Here is a 15,954-nt window from a genome sequence, read left to right as displayed (position 1 = left end):
TTTCGTTCTCGTCTGAACGGTGTTGAATTTGCAGGGTGCCCGTGTATGAACTATTCTTATCTTAATGTTTGCACTAGTTTCTTTTTAAACTATCTTTTAATACAGTTCTGGATACTTCTAGAATTTTTATTTTTTATGTGTAAATAGTATTTAGTTATGGTATTGTAAATAGTCGTGCGTTTTTAACATGAGCCACTGGCTCGGGAGATTTGGGCAACCTCTCCCTACGTTTGCCACTTTAATAAAGTTACCTTACCTTACCTTACAAAGTCAAGTCTTGAATGGATGAGCGTATTGTGACATGGTATGCAATGTCATGGCAGACGGTCCAGCTTACCGTACATTGCTTCAGTGAAGTGACAAAGGGTTCAGAGTAGTGTGAAATGGCTCATTTTATCTGCAAATGGTTAATTCGAGAAGTGCAATCGTCTCGCATAACATTCATCAGCTTACCGTAGTGTGAAACGGTAGATTGACCCCGAATGGCTTAGAGTGACGACAAATGGTGTAGTAGAAAGCGAAATGGTTTAGTGTTAGAGCATAGGTAGCCCAAGTTCGCGTCACTAGAAAGCATGTAATAATTAATTACTTAACATACATGCCAACTCTCCCGCATTATCCGGGAGTCTCCCGGATACGGAACGAATCTCCCGGTCTCCCGTACGGGTCATCAAGTCTCCCGGATAAAAACGACTCTGGAGACTTTGCTCCATTGGAGGCTCAAATTGTATCCCCAAGTTAAAAATAGTTTGATTTTTTCAAACTCGTTTCATTGTTTGTTGATGCATTTCTTCATCTCTGAACAAAACAAAGCTCTGTTTGTTATCACAGCTATATAAACGATTGATTGATCAGATCTTTCCGTTTAACCAATAAAAATTATCGACATCGCAAAATAGATTATTCTTGTATTCTGAAGGACTGCTGGGGGGGAAGGGGACTAGGTGAGTGCGTTTTTTGGGGGGAAGGGGGAATGGGTGAGTTAATCATGGAGGGGGGAGGGGGAGGGGGGTTGGGAAGACCAGATTTTAGATCTCCAGAGGTTGGCATCCCTGTTACTAGTGGGAAGATGACCTTTGCGTGCAAGTGGTGTTGCGTTACAGGTGGCCGTTGAGAATTTAAACGCGTTATAATACTTTGTATGGGAAATAAAATACCGTCGATTATGAAGCCTAAAAAACGCTCAATTTAACGTTCATTCAATAAAATGAATAAAACTGACTCACCTCTGGTGTATTCTTGTGCCTGTTGGTATTAGTGTATGTTGGTACCATATTACTATATATGGACATGTATAGTGCTCTATATGCATGCTAGCATGCATGTTAAACCAAATTTTTCTCCCTGGTAGGAACAAGTACGATACAAGGTATTATAGACGAAGGGTCTTTAAATGCAAAGGTTAACCGCTGGTTAAAAGAAATGTAGACGCTCAAAGAAGATGGAAAGAACAGGGGAAAGAACACATTGGAAGGAAGCGAAATATTACCTGGAATAAAAAGATTTAAGCATGCCTGGAAGTGACAGAGAAAGGCGCAGATATCGTAGCAGAAGTAGATCTCCTTCTCCGAGAAGAAAACGAAGGAGTCGATCGCGTTCTCGCTCTCCTCGACGAAAACATCGCGATGAGCAGTCACCCACACGGTCAAAATCAACCTTGGAGAAAAAGTCGATTCAGGACCAACAAGAGGAAAAGAAAAGGAAGAAGTAAGTTTTGTTGATTGACTTTTTAGCTAAATTGCAGATTACCGTGTCATGTATTTGCATGAATGGCGTGTATCGTTATATACAGCTGTACCTCGTTCTTCAAACGATGCCGACACAAGGTCACAATCTGCCGTTATCTTGACGTTTGTCTTTCGTGTTTACATGCATATGATACGCTTTAATATGCTTCAATACATAGTTCATAGTAAATACACTGTTAGTCGATCCAGGACAATTATATCGATCTTCTCATATCTTTTTAAATCATTAATGTTTGCAATTTCTCCTGGGACATGAAGATGTAAGTAGCTTTGAAAATGTGAGAGAAGACCATGCTTGGTTGGTTTTTGGTATACTCTGATTACCAGTTCACAGCCTTTCTTTTCTATCATCATGCAACTGGTAACCAGTGTATACCGAAAACCAACAAACAATGGGTACATTTTCAGAGACATGAAGACGTCCCAAAATAAATCGAAAACAATAGACGAGTTCATGCTCTTGATTGCATCATGGGTAATAGAGGGCAATATGGCGGGAAATTCAACGGGTTGGTATGGAAATAGGCCATTTCCGAGTTCATGTCTGCCTTGTCTTCAAAGCGAGTCTAAGTGCGAAGTTTTTGTTATGAAAATTCGTTTTCATTCATGTGTAAAGTAGAACTAATAATTATTACCATCACAAAAACTTTGCACGTAGACTCGCTTTGAAGAGGAGGCAGGCATGAACTCGGAAATGGCCTATTCAAAGCAAAATATTCTGAACATGTCTCTACATTATAAACTTTCGCCTTCATTTATAAACCAAACAAATAAGTTCATGTTCACAACTGAGAAGAACTAGACTTGGTATCCTTTATTTGGAATTCCTAAATATTGCTTTTTTTGTCTCCATAAATTCTCTGTAATTTTGTGCCTTTGGGATTAGAGGAAATGTATGGCAGAAACTCTTTTTAATAAAATGATTAATTTTGTGCAATAACCATTCTCTCCAAATTTATTCTGCCACACCAATGAGCACATACATACATGTGTGTTCTGTTTTGGAAAATAAAAAACCCAAAATTGCATATCGTTTTGAACTTCCTTACAAACCTTTGAATTTCTCTCCATCTTGCCCTGATTACCCATGGTTGGTACATGTATAAAATGAAGACAAAGGACTGTAGACTCCAGACCAACAATAAGAATAATGCAGACTTCAGATACATGTAAAATGCAATTTACCCCTGGATCAATCCAGTTTTTATCATTAATAATGTGTTTTACACTCGTGCTCTGTGTGAAACTGTGACCTTGTTAGTTGTAAGATTGTCTCTACCATGCTGGTACTGGAATAAACAAAACATGCAAATGAGAATTGTCTTATTTCTGACATTATGAATGTCTCCTTTTCTACGAAAACATTTCTATCCTTTTCATATTCATCTTTGTACATACAGTATACAAGCATTTCCTCAAATTTTGGGATCTGGTTATGAAAGACCCTGACACAAGCATTGTCGGTATTGTTTTTTTTTTTTTGGAGGAAAGAGAAAGAACTGCTTAAGGCATTGGAGACACCGGAGGAAAAACGAGCCAGGAGACTTGCCAAAAAGGTGAGTTTGTCTAATTAATTTTGTCAAGGGAGGGTCACTCAAGATGCAGTTAATTATGCAGTTTAACAGAGTTAGCAATTAAGAGTGCCAGTGTCTGGTTGTCAGTGGTTTTGTTTCATTTGTGCATATCTATGATTCCAAGTGCCCTCTGATGTCAGATGATAAGAGTTATTGATTGTTTGGGGGGGGAGGGGGGGGGGAATAGTGGACATTAATTTTGTTGGAGAATTTATAATTCAAAAGAGACGTTCTCCCCCTTCCACCACTTGCAAATTTTACTCTTTCTAATGCCAGATGATTTTACTTGTCAATGGGGTCCCTCTCAGGCCTTAAAGGGTTATGACTGTAATCATCATCATCACCATGATTTGCGTTGTCAGCATTGTAATAATGTGATTATGAACTATTTTCGAGCTTGTTGTAATGCTGTCTCTTTAATTTTCTTCATGTCAGGAAGCAAAGGACAGAAAGAAAAGGAAAGAAATGGGTTGGGATGATGAATATCTGGTAAGATTCTAACATCAACGGCTACAGTAAACTGGTTAAGTTGAACGTTGTGTACATGTACATTGTAACTAAACCAACCTTGTTTATATTCATGCAGCATTTGCACCAAAGCACATCTTGTATGTTTTGAAAACCATATCCATGAATGCTTTGTGTGATGCAGGGTTTTCACTTTGCAAGTAAATTAAAACACCTACTCTCAAAAAGGAAAGAACTTTTATAAAATTAACCCTCAGGCATGGCACAGTTGACTTTTTGCTCATACCCCAACCTAGAGATTTCTTGATAGTGCATTCACTTGTATAATTATTTATAATATAAAATGATTTGGGAATTGTTCGTACATTTAAATGTTTTGTGTTTTTGCACTTTGATTCTGTTTTAATTTCTATTATAATTATTCATTTTTTTCAGGGGTATACAAATACAGATAATCCCTTTGGTGATGCTCATTTACTAGAAAATTTTGTTTGGCAGAAGGTAAGGTTTCAAGTTAAGGAAATTGCAGTGCTGTATGTTATGGTAACATTAATAATAATTGAAGCCTACCTTGTTCCCAAACGTCTCTGTCACAATGTACAATGTAAATTTGTGTACGAGGGAGGGCATTGAGAAGTGGCTCCTCGTGGTTCGTTCATGTTTGTCACCAGCCACTCCCACCTCCCCTTGTTCGTATACAAAATGCAAAATGAAGCACCTTAGGAACAGGCAGATAGAGCGGTTTTCAATTGAGTGCAAATTGCTTTGGTTTATGACTACTTCACTCAGTGATCGATTGGTTCAAAGTTCTAGCACCACTTTTTCAACCAATCAGAAGTGAAACCGAAACCAATCATGGCTCGCGCTGGCACATTTTCCCGCGCTTTGTGTCGGCTACATGTAACTACTTCGAGTTTTGATTGGTTTACTGGTTTGGGATTGTCTCCGTCCTTTTTGATTGGCCAAAGTAATTACTTTGGTTTTGGTTTTACGATACTCAATTGACAGAAACTCGCTGTAATTAGCAATTGATGTTTTTGTTATTTACATAATTAAGTGTATGCCTGTGGCTTTTTTTGTGGAAGTCTGAGTTTAAGGGCTAGCGGTTACTAGTCAGTGAGATCCTATGATCGCTCCCACTGTCATAAAGGCCTATTTTACCCTCTCTTGTGCCATTCCAAGATAGTTCTTAACCTTTGACTACCTTGCAATGTGTTGTTTTTCCTATGGTCCCGTAAGCTTAGAGTGTCTTCTCTATCACCTTGATCGTGAACTGCTTTGTCTGTGTGCTCAGTATGAAGGAAGCATTGTGCCCGGGTACCACTTCCCCCCTCTCAGCTACAATATTGTGTCTGAGAGTCCTGAAAGACACAGTACGTACATCTGGGATGTCAGCGTGGCAGCAGGGGATGCCAGATGGTCGGAGGGGAGGCTGACCTTCAAGTGCCCTAGGATCTCTTCTACTGGATTTTCTGTTGGGGTTTTCTCCCAAATTACCATACATTGCTGTAAAATTGGCTATTGTTAACTGTCATAAACAGTAATAATTACATGTAGCAGCTGTCCACTTACATGCATTGCTCTTGGTGACAGCACTGCACTCTACACTGGTGCATAATTTGGTAAGATACTTAAAAAAGAAGCAATTAACTTTTTTTTTCATACTAATTACAGTAGTTGCAAAAACTGTCAGGATAAGTAGAAATAAACATTAATCTTTTTCTCTCTGCTGACGCATCTTGTAGAAAAGAGAGAGAGATGGTGAACACCACTTGAAAGAAGATGAAATGAGAAGACGAGAAAAAGCTAGACAGCAAGAGGCAAAGGTAGGCTTGAAAGTTTCCACAAATAACTTGATTAGGATGTACATCAGCACTTTCTCTTCACAGGAATACATGAGCCCAACAAATTGACCTGCTCCTGTAGTACATAATTGTGTGGCTTTATAGCTCAATAATTGGCAGAGCATTATAAATTGCACCGTCCAGCATTGCGGAGGTCATGGGTTCTAATCAAGTTGGAGCCAATTGAATTTTTCCGGTGTAATTAGAAAGACGATTAGTATGGGTAATCAAATGGTGACGCGTGAAATTAGGGAGCCTTTAGGCGAGGGAAATTATTTGATTTTGGACAAAACGCAAGTGTAATTATTCCCTAATTTCACAGGTATACCATTTGATTTGCTATTAATAACATGGGTGACAAAATTAATTACTCCTTAACTTTCAAACCTGGACGCCATTTTAGCACTATATGAAAAGTTGCCATGGCAACAATGTAATTTCACATGTGAAATTATAAATTAACGCTGAAATTTCGCGCCAAAATTAAGGAGTAATAATAAATCTTTCGGATAAGTGCGAGGATCATTACTCCCTTTCCGTGGGTAATCAGTACCTTGATCAAATTTGATCCTTGGAGAGAGTGTTGTCTTGAGACTAAAGCTACAAAAACCGCTGAAAAGTGATCAATCTTGAGATGACTTCTGCTCAGGTTGGCAAGATGGTGGACACCAAATTCCATCAAGCTACATGTCCATGTTTGTAATTCCTGGGTTCAAATAAGTGACCATATTTTTCTGTTACTGTTATTGTATTTGTTTTGCCAGACTGATGCTAAATATTACCAATCAATAATTATCATTTTTCCATTGTTGTTACTCAATAAATAATAAATTGATGTAATTTCATGTATGGCTGACCTAAGGTCAGATTTCCAGTGAGAAATAAAAGTGATAAAATTATTTAAATTAATTTGTACTGTGTAATCCTCTAGTCCTACCTTGAGCTCTCATACAATAATGTAGTCTGAGATATAATTGTAGTGTTTCAGCTTAATCATTTTTTCTCTAATTGAACAGAGAGAACTTGAAAAAGTGAAAAGGAGAAGAGTTGTAAGTATGACATGAGTACATGCTTTAACATTATTGCTAACTGCCAAATACACGTACATGTGTAAATGTAGCTTATTTAACAGGACCTTCATACATGTGCTTTCTTAAAAGAAACACTTACACAAAATTAATTGTCCCAAACTGAGGTTTATAGTTTTGTTTTCAAATTTCCTAATCCAAATGGGCAATCTCAGCTGTTCAATATGATGGCTACTGGGAATTTGAAAGTACAGCGTACTGTACACTGTACATGTAAAAAATGAGGCTAAATGTAATTTAGGCAAGGTTAAACTCAAGACAATGCTGGCCAGCGGTCTCTTCCTTAAGTTAGGCGGGCGGCCCCTAGGGTTTTGCAGGGCCTCAGTAAAGAATATTGTTGCAAAAAAATTGTTTTATTCCATAATTTTTATGCTTCTTGCTGAACATCCTGTGTCAAGCATTACATAATTGTAATTAAAAGAGCATGATTTAATACTGTAAGTCACAAATAAATAAAATTTTACTTCACAAAATCTTCAAGTTTTATGTGTCCGTCAAGCACAGAAAACAAGTACGGGTACATGTCATTGTGAGAATTGTTACACTGGACGTATTATTAAATGCACCAGTCAAAGTAAATCCCCCCTCCACAACCCGGGCCATTGCAGGGAATTGAAATTTGCAGTCTGTGAAACAGAGAAAATACACAAACAATTATTTTTAATATAATTTATTTACAGGAGAGGGAACATGAAAAGCAAATGAGAGAAGATGAAAGGGTGTGTTAAATCAGTCAGTATTGCAAAATTGTACATGTAATTATAATTATCTATGATGAAATAGCTGCATGCATATGTACCATGCAATATTTTTTACTTACAAATTGTTTCCAAAGGATCTTGATATCAGCAGGCAAGTCAGAAATTTAAAGAAAATAACAAAACTTTTGAAATTACAAGACATGTTTCGACAGAAACTTCTGTCATCTTCAGTTGATTATGTACAAAGTGTTAAGGGTGCATTCGATTGACCGTATTCCGGAATAGGAATACATGGAATAGAAGTTCAAAATCCTTCGTTTTTATGGAGATTCGCATTAAAACTGTCAAACACCGGCTAAAATGCTATTTTAAACATATCTTTATTATCCTGTGTTGCTTCAAAAAGCCAGACATACCGTTTTAAATTATCACTCCACGTATTCTTATTCCGGAATTGGGTCAATCGAACGCGCCCTATTAAGTTGAATTTATGAGTTGGAAAAAGTGCTAATTAATTCTCACATTGCCACGTTTTATGTACATTCCGTTGTTACTGGCAAAATTAGCACTTTTTCAGACTTATAAATTCTCAACTTAACGCTTTGTACATTAATCAACTGAAGATGGCAGAAGTTTGTGTCGAAACATGTCTTGTAATTTCAAAAGTTTTGTCGTTTTCTTTAAATTACTTACAATGTCTTATTTTAGGCGAATGGTCTGGTTGGTTTATGATAACAGTCATCGATTTGGGCTGCTTTTGTTGTTAACAAAGCTCTGGTGAATAGGCAGGTACAAAAGTTGGACGAGATCAACTTGGATCAACTCGGATCATTCACCTTGGATCGACAAAAAAGTGAAAAGGCCTCGAGAAATCACCCTAGCCCTAATCTTTAAGCTAACCTTGATGAAATCGGCATGAATGTCGAACAGTTTTGGCTTACAAAACTGTTTTTCACTCCAGGTGAACGAGCCGAGGTGAGTGAACCGAGTTGATCCAGTCCAACTTTTGTACCAGCCCCTGATGAATTATGTACCATCTAGTAAAACTGTTTGCAACAAATGTACTGTACAGTGTATACTGCTTATTCAGATTCAATAAAAATGAATTTAGTTTACTTATAATTGTTTACTTACTATGCTTTATTGTTTAAATTAAGAAAACCTGGTTGCCTGCTAATTTTTAAATTATAATATGCACCTGTAGGAAACTCTTCAAAGAGAAAAGGAAGCAAATTCCTTCAAAGAATGGGCAGACCAAGAGGACAAGGTAGTAGAATTTTAAACATGTAGATATTTAGACGTGTTTATACGTAACAGCTCCTGGCCAGCTTCTCTCAATTCTTGTTTTTTAGTTGTTGATGTCTAGCTGTCCAGTGGAAATCCTTTACTGACCATCAAATGCATGATCATAATGAAATGAAACTGTTTAAGGGTTTTTGTCTTTAAATACTTTTTTTTCTTATCCTGTACTGTCCCTCTTTTAATTTTCAGTTTCACTTGGAGCAGGCAAAGTTACGTTCAAAGATCCGCATTCAAGATGGGAGAGGTTTGTGGTTTGTCTATTACCGTATATAGTAATTTTAATTAAACATTAATTTTATATTATATGACTACTGCGGTGCTCAATCATTTTCTTAGTTTCATTGATAATAATCTAAACGGGATTCCTTGTATGGCCGTACTGCCTTTTTTGATCATGCATGTTTTATGAGTATACAGGGATTTTCTCGATAGTTTTACAATGAAAGGGCACACAGGGCAGTACAAGTGATAAATATTATTTATTCAATCACCCAGTACATACAGTACCAAAAAATGTATCATTGTGGAAAAATGCTTTCACGATAAGCACTTAATGAGTGACCCTGAGGGAAACAGTGAGTTTTGTTTCCCCTGAGACCCTGAGGGTCGAGGGGAAACAAAACATGCATTTATTTATTTTTAATTATTATTTTATTATTTTAAATTAATTATTCAAAATAATTATTTTATTAATTATTTTCAATTAATGAATTAATTGTTAATTTTTTTTTTGGTTGTTTTGTAAAGGAACCAAAATAAATACAATTGTATTTTGCATGTTTTGTAGAGCAATTTAGTTAAAGTTCTATCATTGTTATGCCATCTAGGTACCCCAAGCTCACCGAGAATCGTTGTTGCGTTACATAAATTTTATAAGGGTTTGTGTGGGGAATCTAGCGATCGTTATTTAGGGCATAAAATAGAAATAAAAATTGCTTACCTTGCCTACTTGTCTTATTTATGGTCTGTTCATAGCATTTCTGGCCTTTTCGATTCAGTGCGATTCTAGGCAGTTTTAGTTCTACCGTTGCTCTCTCATCCCTTCCGTCGAGGACTGTCAACGATGATATGCTGTGCATGGCCGTTGGAAAACACCTTACCAACCAGGCCCAAGGTTCAAATTTGTTACACACCGGGTGGGCAACGATGTCAGTGACAGGTACCGGTACACTGTAAAACGAACTGTTTATATTTTGTTTGCGAAACATCTTTAATGCATCAGCACTTCCCTGAACTTTGTCCATACATCTGCGTTGACAGCTCAGTACTTTCCAGAGAAGGGCCTCGTGTTGTACATGTCACTGAGACTAAAGCCTCGTCTCCCACCCTTTGTGTAACAAATTTGAACCTTGGGCCCGGTCGGTAAGGTGTTTTTCAACGGTTTCGTGCATGGAACTTCCAAATCAAGCATGTTGAGGAGGGCAAAATCAGCCTACTTTGGCAAATTTCAATTCCTTTCTGTGAAAGTTTGTCTGATACAAGGATTGAAATATGTACATGTAGCAGCACTATCATCCTTGGTCTCAGTGGAATTTCGGCTTGATTTGTGCTGTTTGGAAGTTAGAATTTACATGTACATGTACAGCAGCTTGTGTTTTGGACTTCTTCATTGCAGTTTCCAACCTTGAAGATACACCTGTAAAATAATTACAGAAATTGGAAATGAAGCAAGTTGCCCTTGAAAAAAAGTATTATTTTTTGTTACCAAACTTCCCAAGTATCGTACTCAACTGAAAATTGTAGTAACTGTAATGATCATAATTAATCCTGCCAATCAAAATAATTACCCAATTTTTGCTTTCAGCAAAGCCCATTGATCTTCTTGCGCAATATGTCAGTGCAGAGGATGATGACCTGGAAATCCAGATGCACGAACCATATACAATCTTACTGGTAAGTGTACTTGGCTCTGGCATGTCCAAATGATTGAAACAAATAATTTCTTGATAGGTACGGTACCACTCTTAAAATAAAATTATAAGCAAACCATCGCACACATAAATTTTAAACTAGGTGTAGACTACAGCAGCTGTAGCTCATCTGCATTTGCCACTGATTGTGTTGAATTTGAACATAAACGTAAACACATTGATCAAAGCCATTGGCGTATCCAAAATATCATGGTAAGCATCAAAGCATCGATGTGTTTGTGCTTTCACTTTCATCCTTTAATTTCAATGATCAAAGTAATCAATATTGCCTTGTGTGCTTTGATGTATCATTGGTCACATAGCTTACCATAATTACTACAAGCTTATGTTCATATTTTCGCATCACATAGCTGTTGAACGTTGTTTTCTTAAGTGATGGAAAGTAATATCTGCAGCAGAAACAACTCTAATGAACAGATGTAACTGCTGTAATTAATTTATTTCCTTTTTGTACACCTGTCCATTAACCAGGGCCTTACAATAGATGACCTGGAAGATGTCCTTGTGGATATAAAGGTTTACATGGAATTAGAAGAAGGCAAAAATGCAGAATTCTGGAAGGTAGAACATATTTATCTTAAGTTTACTGTTTTAAGAGAATAATCAAGTTATTATTACTGTACAAAACATGTATATATAACAATTACTATTTTCATGTACTACGTAACACATACAAATCATGTATGTACTAACTGTTACAATACCTCAGGGCTGTCAACCCTCCCCGATAATCTAGGATACTCCAGATTTTCGACGGTCTCTACCAGTCTCAAGGTTACACACTGAAATCTCCGAATTATCATTAATCGCAGACGTTTGTCATTTTCAGTGAGAATCAACTTTCACAACAATAAGATTTCAAATATGTTGTGTTGTTTGAGTTATTTTAACATCTGTAATAACAAAATTGGAATGTTTTATAAACGCCCGTAAAGTGTTTGTTGCTACTAATGTGATTGGTCCAAAATAAACCAATCAAATTAAATGTTGCAATGCCAACGACATCTTTTTTGCGTGTTTTTTGACTTTTTGCTTAGGTTGCGGGATGTCTTCTGTACTTGTGTCAAATCGCAACGGTTGAAGATATCAACTGGTTTTACAAAAAATTAAATAAATGTACGGTTGGTTTGCAACTTGTAACTGAAAAAAAGACTTTAGGGGTTGACAGCTCTGCTACCTGAACAATAATGCATGGAGTATTCTTTTTCTATGCATGCCTCAATCCTGATCCCATAACCAACGCTGTACCCACAAAAACCATTGGGCTAGCTAAAGATATTTTGAGAAAATGCATTTTTAGTTTCAATTGGCATAAGTAGTAATACACCATTTTTTGAAATTGACTTTTTGCCAAGACTAAAATACAGCTTCATTGTATTGCAACTTGGCTGTATTTGTCACCTGTTAAAGCTACTTCCATCAAGCATACGTGATACAGTGTCACTGTACTTTGATGGAAACACAGTTTTCATACTTACCTTTTTGAAAATTTAATTTTCCTTCATAGGATATGACAATTGTCTGTAATGATGAACTTCAAAAGCTTAAGAAAGAGGATCCACGATACAGTGGTAACTACTTGTCATGAGATACTTTACTCATCTTTAGGTCTTGAAATTTAATAACAAAACTCCTGACCACCCCAAATGGAAAAAATTAAACGAGACTTACCTGGAAGTTGAAAGGTTACCTGAAAGTTTGATTGAAATTGTATCAGTCATCTATAGAGCAGGGATTATACACCCACCCATGGGTTTTTATCAACTCCTTCCTCCCTGCAGGGGAGACTGCACTTCTTTTGTGTACTATTTACTGTTTCTGGGCCACGTGTGGGCCCCTCTGTTCTTAAAAATGACCGGTTGTGCACGTGTATGCATGATCTCATGTATACAAATCTCAGCTCTTTACATGTAGATGACTGATAGAATTTCAATCAAACTTCAACTTCCGGGTAAGTTTCGTTTAATTTTTCAATTTCATCCAAGCCTTCTGTTTGAGGTGGTCAGCGGTTTTGTTATTAAATTTCAAGATGGTGGCCAATCCGTGAACTGCATCAAACTGTAACAATCTGAGAGCTGGAAAGCTTGAAATAAACAAAACTGTATACATGTAAAGCCCTCACCATGTTGATAAAGTACCGTATTTATTCAGTTATAAGGCGCAATCGGTTATAAGACGCACCCTAAACTTTTGAAGACGATTTAACCAATAAATGGTTTTCAAGGGCACTCTATTTTATGTAATCCATAGGGTACTCCATCATGGAGTCTACAGGGCTCCGTGTTTTGTCCTCCCCCTGATGTCATACTGTAGGTTTAAGGTGTCAGTTTTTTAAAACGTCTTTATTTTGCCTGTATGCTATGAGAATGAAATAAACAGGACTATTATTTTGTAGTTCAAATCATAGCACCATGCTAATTGCAGGGGATGAGGGGGCAGGCACCTATCACACTGATAAAACAGTGGAAAAAGGGAGGGGAGAGAAAATAAATTAATTGTTAAAAAGGCTCCACACACGTCATGCTTTTTCTGCCACAAAGCTTCAACACTGTTGTCACGCCCTACAGCACAATAATTTAATTAATGCATGAAATCATGGAGCATGCACCAACCTGAGAGTGGCTCTGACTGCAAAAAGCACATGAGTACTTCTCTTGTTAACTCCATTAAATTACATTTAACTGCACTAAAATAATATTTTGAAAGGAAAGTTAGAAAGATTGATCAGTGCAGTTAGATCTTTCAAACTTTCCATTCCTTTCCTTTCCATTCTGTGATTGAAATAATATGAAATTTCTTAAAATAATATTCTTAACCCATTCACTCCTCAAACAGCCCTGGATGCCACCAGTTGGAGATCAAAATTGTCTGGCATTAGACAGAGTAAAATCTATTACTGTAAGTCTCACTCCCAAAAATCAATGGGTTAATTACAGTGTATATTGTACTTCTTGCAGACCCTATGGATCGCAGAGAGAGTATAAATACCTCAGTGAAGCACGATATAGCAGGCATTTTGGGTGCCAAGACGTACAGTCAACTGGTAGCCATGCAAAAACAGATTAACCTGAAGATTGCCAGCGGGGATGCTGTTGATATAGGTACACTTTTTAGCTATGACTGTACTTAACCCTTGTGGATACTGGCTCTGAAACGTCTTTGAACTACCAAAAGGGTTAATGTGACTTATTAAAAATTTGAAGAGCGTTACCGGTATGTACATTTTTTACAAGACTTAGTGTCCAATTTGGAAGTTTGATATGGTTTCATAGGACCTGACTGGTTGAAGAAATCTTCACATCCAATCACAACGTTTGTTGCAAATTCTTTTTTAGCTTCAACGTCATTTGGACCTCTGAGAGCAGTGAATTATGAAATAATTTGGACATCAATAATACATGTAGAATATTATTTTAATGTTTGTCAAAGTAACAGTTATTATAATTATTTGTTATTACAGTATTTAATATTGGGAGGCGCGGTGGCCTCATGGTTAGAGTGCTTGACTCCGGATCGAGTGGTTCGGGTCCTGGCTGGGGACCAGTGTTATGTACTTGGGCAAGACACTTTACTCTCACGGTGCCTCTCTCCACCCAGTTGTATAAATGGATACCAGTGAAATGCTGGGGGTAACCCTGCAATGGACTAGCCTCCCATCCAGAGGGGAGTAGAAGTACTCCCAGGCGCTTCATGCTACGGAAACAGGAGATAAGCACTGGCGTGATGGGCCTTCTGGCTCATAAGCAGAGACTTTTTTTTATAGTACAATATTAGAGTATTTTAAAGGGAACTGAGCTTTCTTTTTTGTTTCAATAAATGATATCTTTCAGGATATTGGGAAACATTGCTACATCAGTTGAAAATGTTCATGGCCAGGGCCAGACTAAGGGAGTTTCATCAAGTTATGCTTAGGAAGAAGCTAGATGATCTTAAGAGACAGGTAAAACAGTCACTGCCTAATATGCTACATTGTAAAGTTCATGAATTACTACATGTATTACAGTATTCACAAGGATGACACTCAATATAATCAAATAACATTAGAGAGAAAATAATTCTCCATACTATTAGTGGTGATAATATTTATTATTATCATCATCATCATCATCATCATCATTATTATTATTACTGGTGTGTTCTTTCCATCTAGAAATCAGAGATGGCTGGTCAATCAACAAGTGAAATTCCCTTGTCAGAGTCTGAACCAGAGTCGGAGTCAGAAAGCCAACCTGGTGACACAAATACAAAAGAGGAGAAAGAAGACGAAGGTGATGCACCTGAAGAAAAGGCTGATGAAGCTGAAGAAGTCAAGGATAGTGTTTACACGGAGCAAGATCTCACAGAAGAAGGTGAAGTACTACATGATTGTACATATAACTATAATTACAAAGAAAAGTGAAAGGCAGTAGTCAATTTATGCCAAACTATTTGAAAGCCCTACCTCTTTAGAAGGAAAGTTGCTACAACCTGTGATTAATTTTGAAAACAATGGACAAATAGATGAAAATTCAGTTGACTAAAATTAATTTTCAGTATTTCAAGTTTCTAAGTAAAATTCTTATCAGACATTTCGAAGATCAAGTCAGACTCAGAAACTTGTCAGATTCTTTGCAAGCTCCCTTGTAAGATCTTTGAAAATAACAGTTACTGCTACATGTACATGTTTTTCCTTACTATTAGGTTTCTTATGAGATCTTACAAGGTTCTTGTAGGATGTTATGAAAAGGTTGTGAGAATCTTGCACTGGGATCAAGGTTGCAAGATCTTGTAACATCTTCAAGGGCAATTTCCTTACTAAGATTCTTATCAGATCGTACCAAGATCTTATAAGAATAATCTTATCATAATCTCACCAATACATGTAAGAAACTTATAAGAATCTTGTAGGAATCTTGATTACAAGATCTTGTTGTTTCTTTTAAGGTCTTAGTTGAGAAGTAAGATTAATAATAATTTAAAATCTTAAGAAACGTAATGAGAATCTTTAAGTTATCGTTAAAGATCTTCTAATAATTAAGATTTCCACCTGGGATAACAACAGAGCAATGATTTGTTGTTGGATTAAAAGCCACTGCAAACGTTTTGCCACTTTTGAGCAAATTTTTTAATTCTTTTCAAGAATATCCACTTTTGGGTTATATATTGCTCTTCATGCCCTCTAAACACTATCAGTTGCGTCCGTCTATTGTAAACATTTTTCAGCAAAGCCACTGGTTTTGGCTGTGGTAGTTTGCAATACAGATACTAACAGTACTTCTTGTATCCTGTAAAAATGTGATTTCCGTAATTTAAAAATGT

At 36.8% G+C, this 15,954-nt stretch overlaps 1 protein-coding gene across 2 annotated transcripts in view; it reads left to right on the top strand.

The window, feature by feature from the left end:
• Positions 1-1,378: 1,378 nt before the first annotated feature.
• The window catches only part of LOC137992353 (splicing factor Cactin-like), a 24,963-nt gene continuing 10,387 nt past the window's right edge, over positions 1,379-15,954 (top strand). For both annotated transcript variants that reach the window (XM_068837646.1, XM_068837647.1), the window contains exons 1-15: positions 1,379-1,707; positions 3,235-3,304; positions 3,758-3,811; positions 4,226-4,291; positions 5,536-5,616; positions 6,651-6,683; positions 7,403-7,441; positions 8,628-8,690; positions 8,915-8,969; positions 10,530-10,618; positions 11,128-11,217; positions 12,164-12,227; positions 13,614-13,757; positions 14,487-14,596; positions 14,807-15,005. In XM_068837646.1, coding sequence (XP_068693747.1) covers positions 1,511-1,707; positions 3,235-3,304; positions 3,758-3,811; positions 4,226-4,291; positions 5,536-5,616; positions 6,651-6,683; positions 7,403-7,441; positions 8,628-8,690; positions 8,915-8,969; positions 10,530-10,618; positions 11,128-11,217; positions 12,164-12,227; positions 13,614-13,757; positions 14,487-14,596; positions 14,807-15,005 — 1,354 coding nt within the window. In that variant the 5' untranslated portion in view covers positions 1,379-1,510. The remainder of the gene's footprint in view (positions 1,708-3,234; positions 3,305-3,757; positions 3,812-4,225; positions 4,292-5,535; positions 5,617-6,650; positions 6,684-7,402; positions 7,442-8,627; positions 8,691-8,914; positions 8,970-10,529; positions 10,619-11,127; positions 11,218-12,163; positions 12,228-13,613; positions 13,758-14,486; positions 14,597-14,806; positions 15,006-15,954) is intronic.

The sequence above is a fragment of the Montipora foliosa genome, chromosome 2 (genome assembly GCF_036669935.1).
Source record: "Montipora foliosa isolate CH-2021 chromosome 2, ASM3666993v2, whole genome shotgun sequence".
Classification (NCBI taxonomy): domain Eukaryota; kingdom Metazoa; phylum Cnidaria; class Anthozoa; order Scleractinia; family Acroporidae; genus Montipora; species Montipora foliosa.
This window is presented reverse-complemented; position numbering and strand designations above follow the sequence as displayed.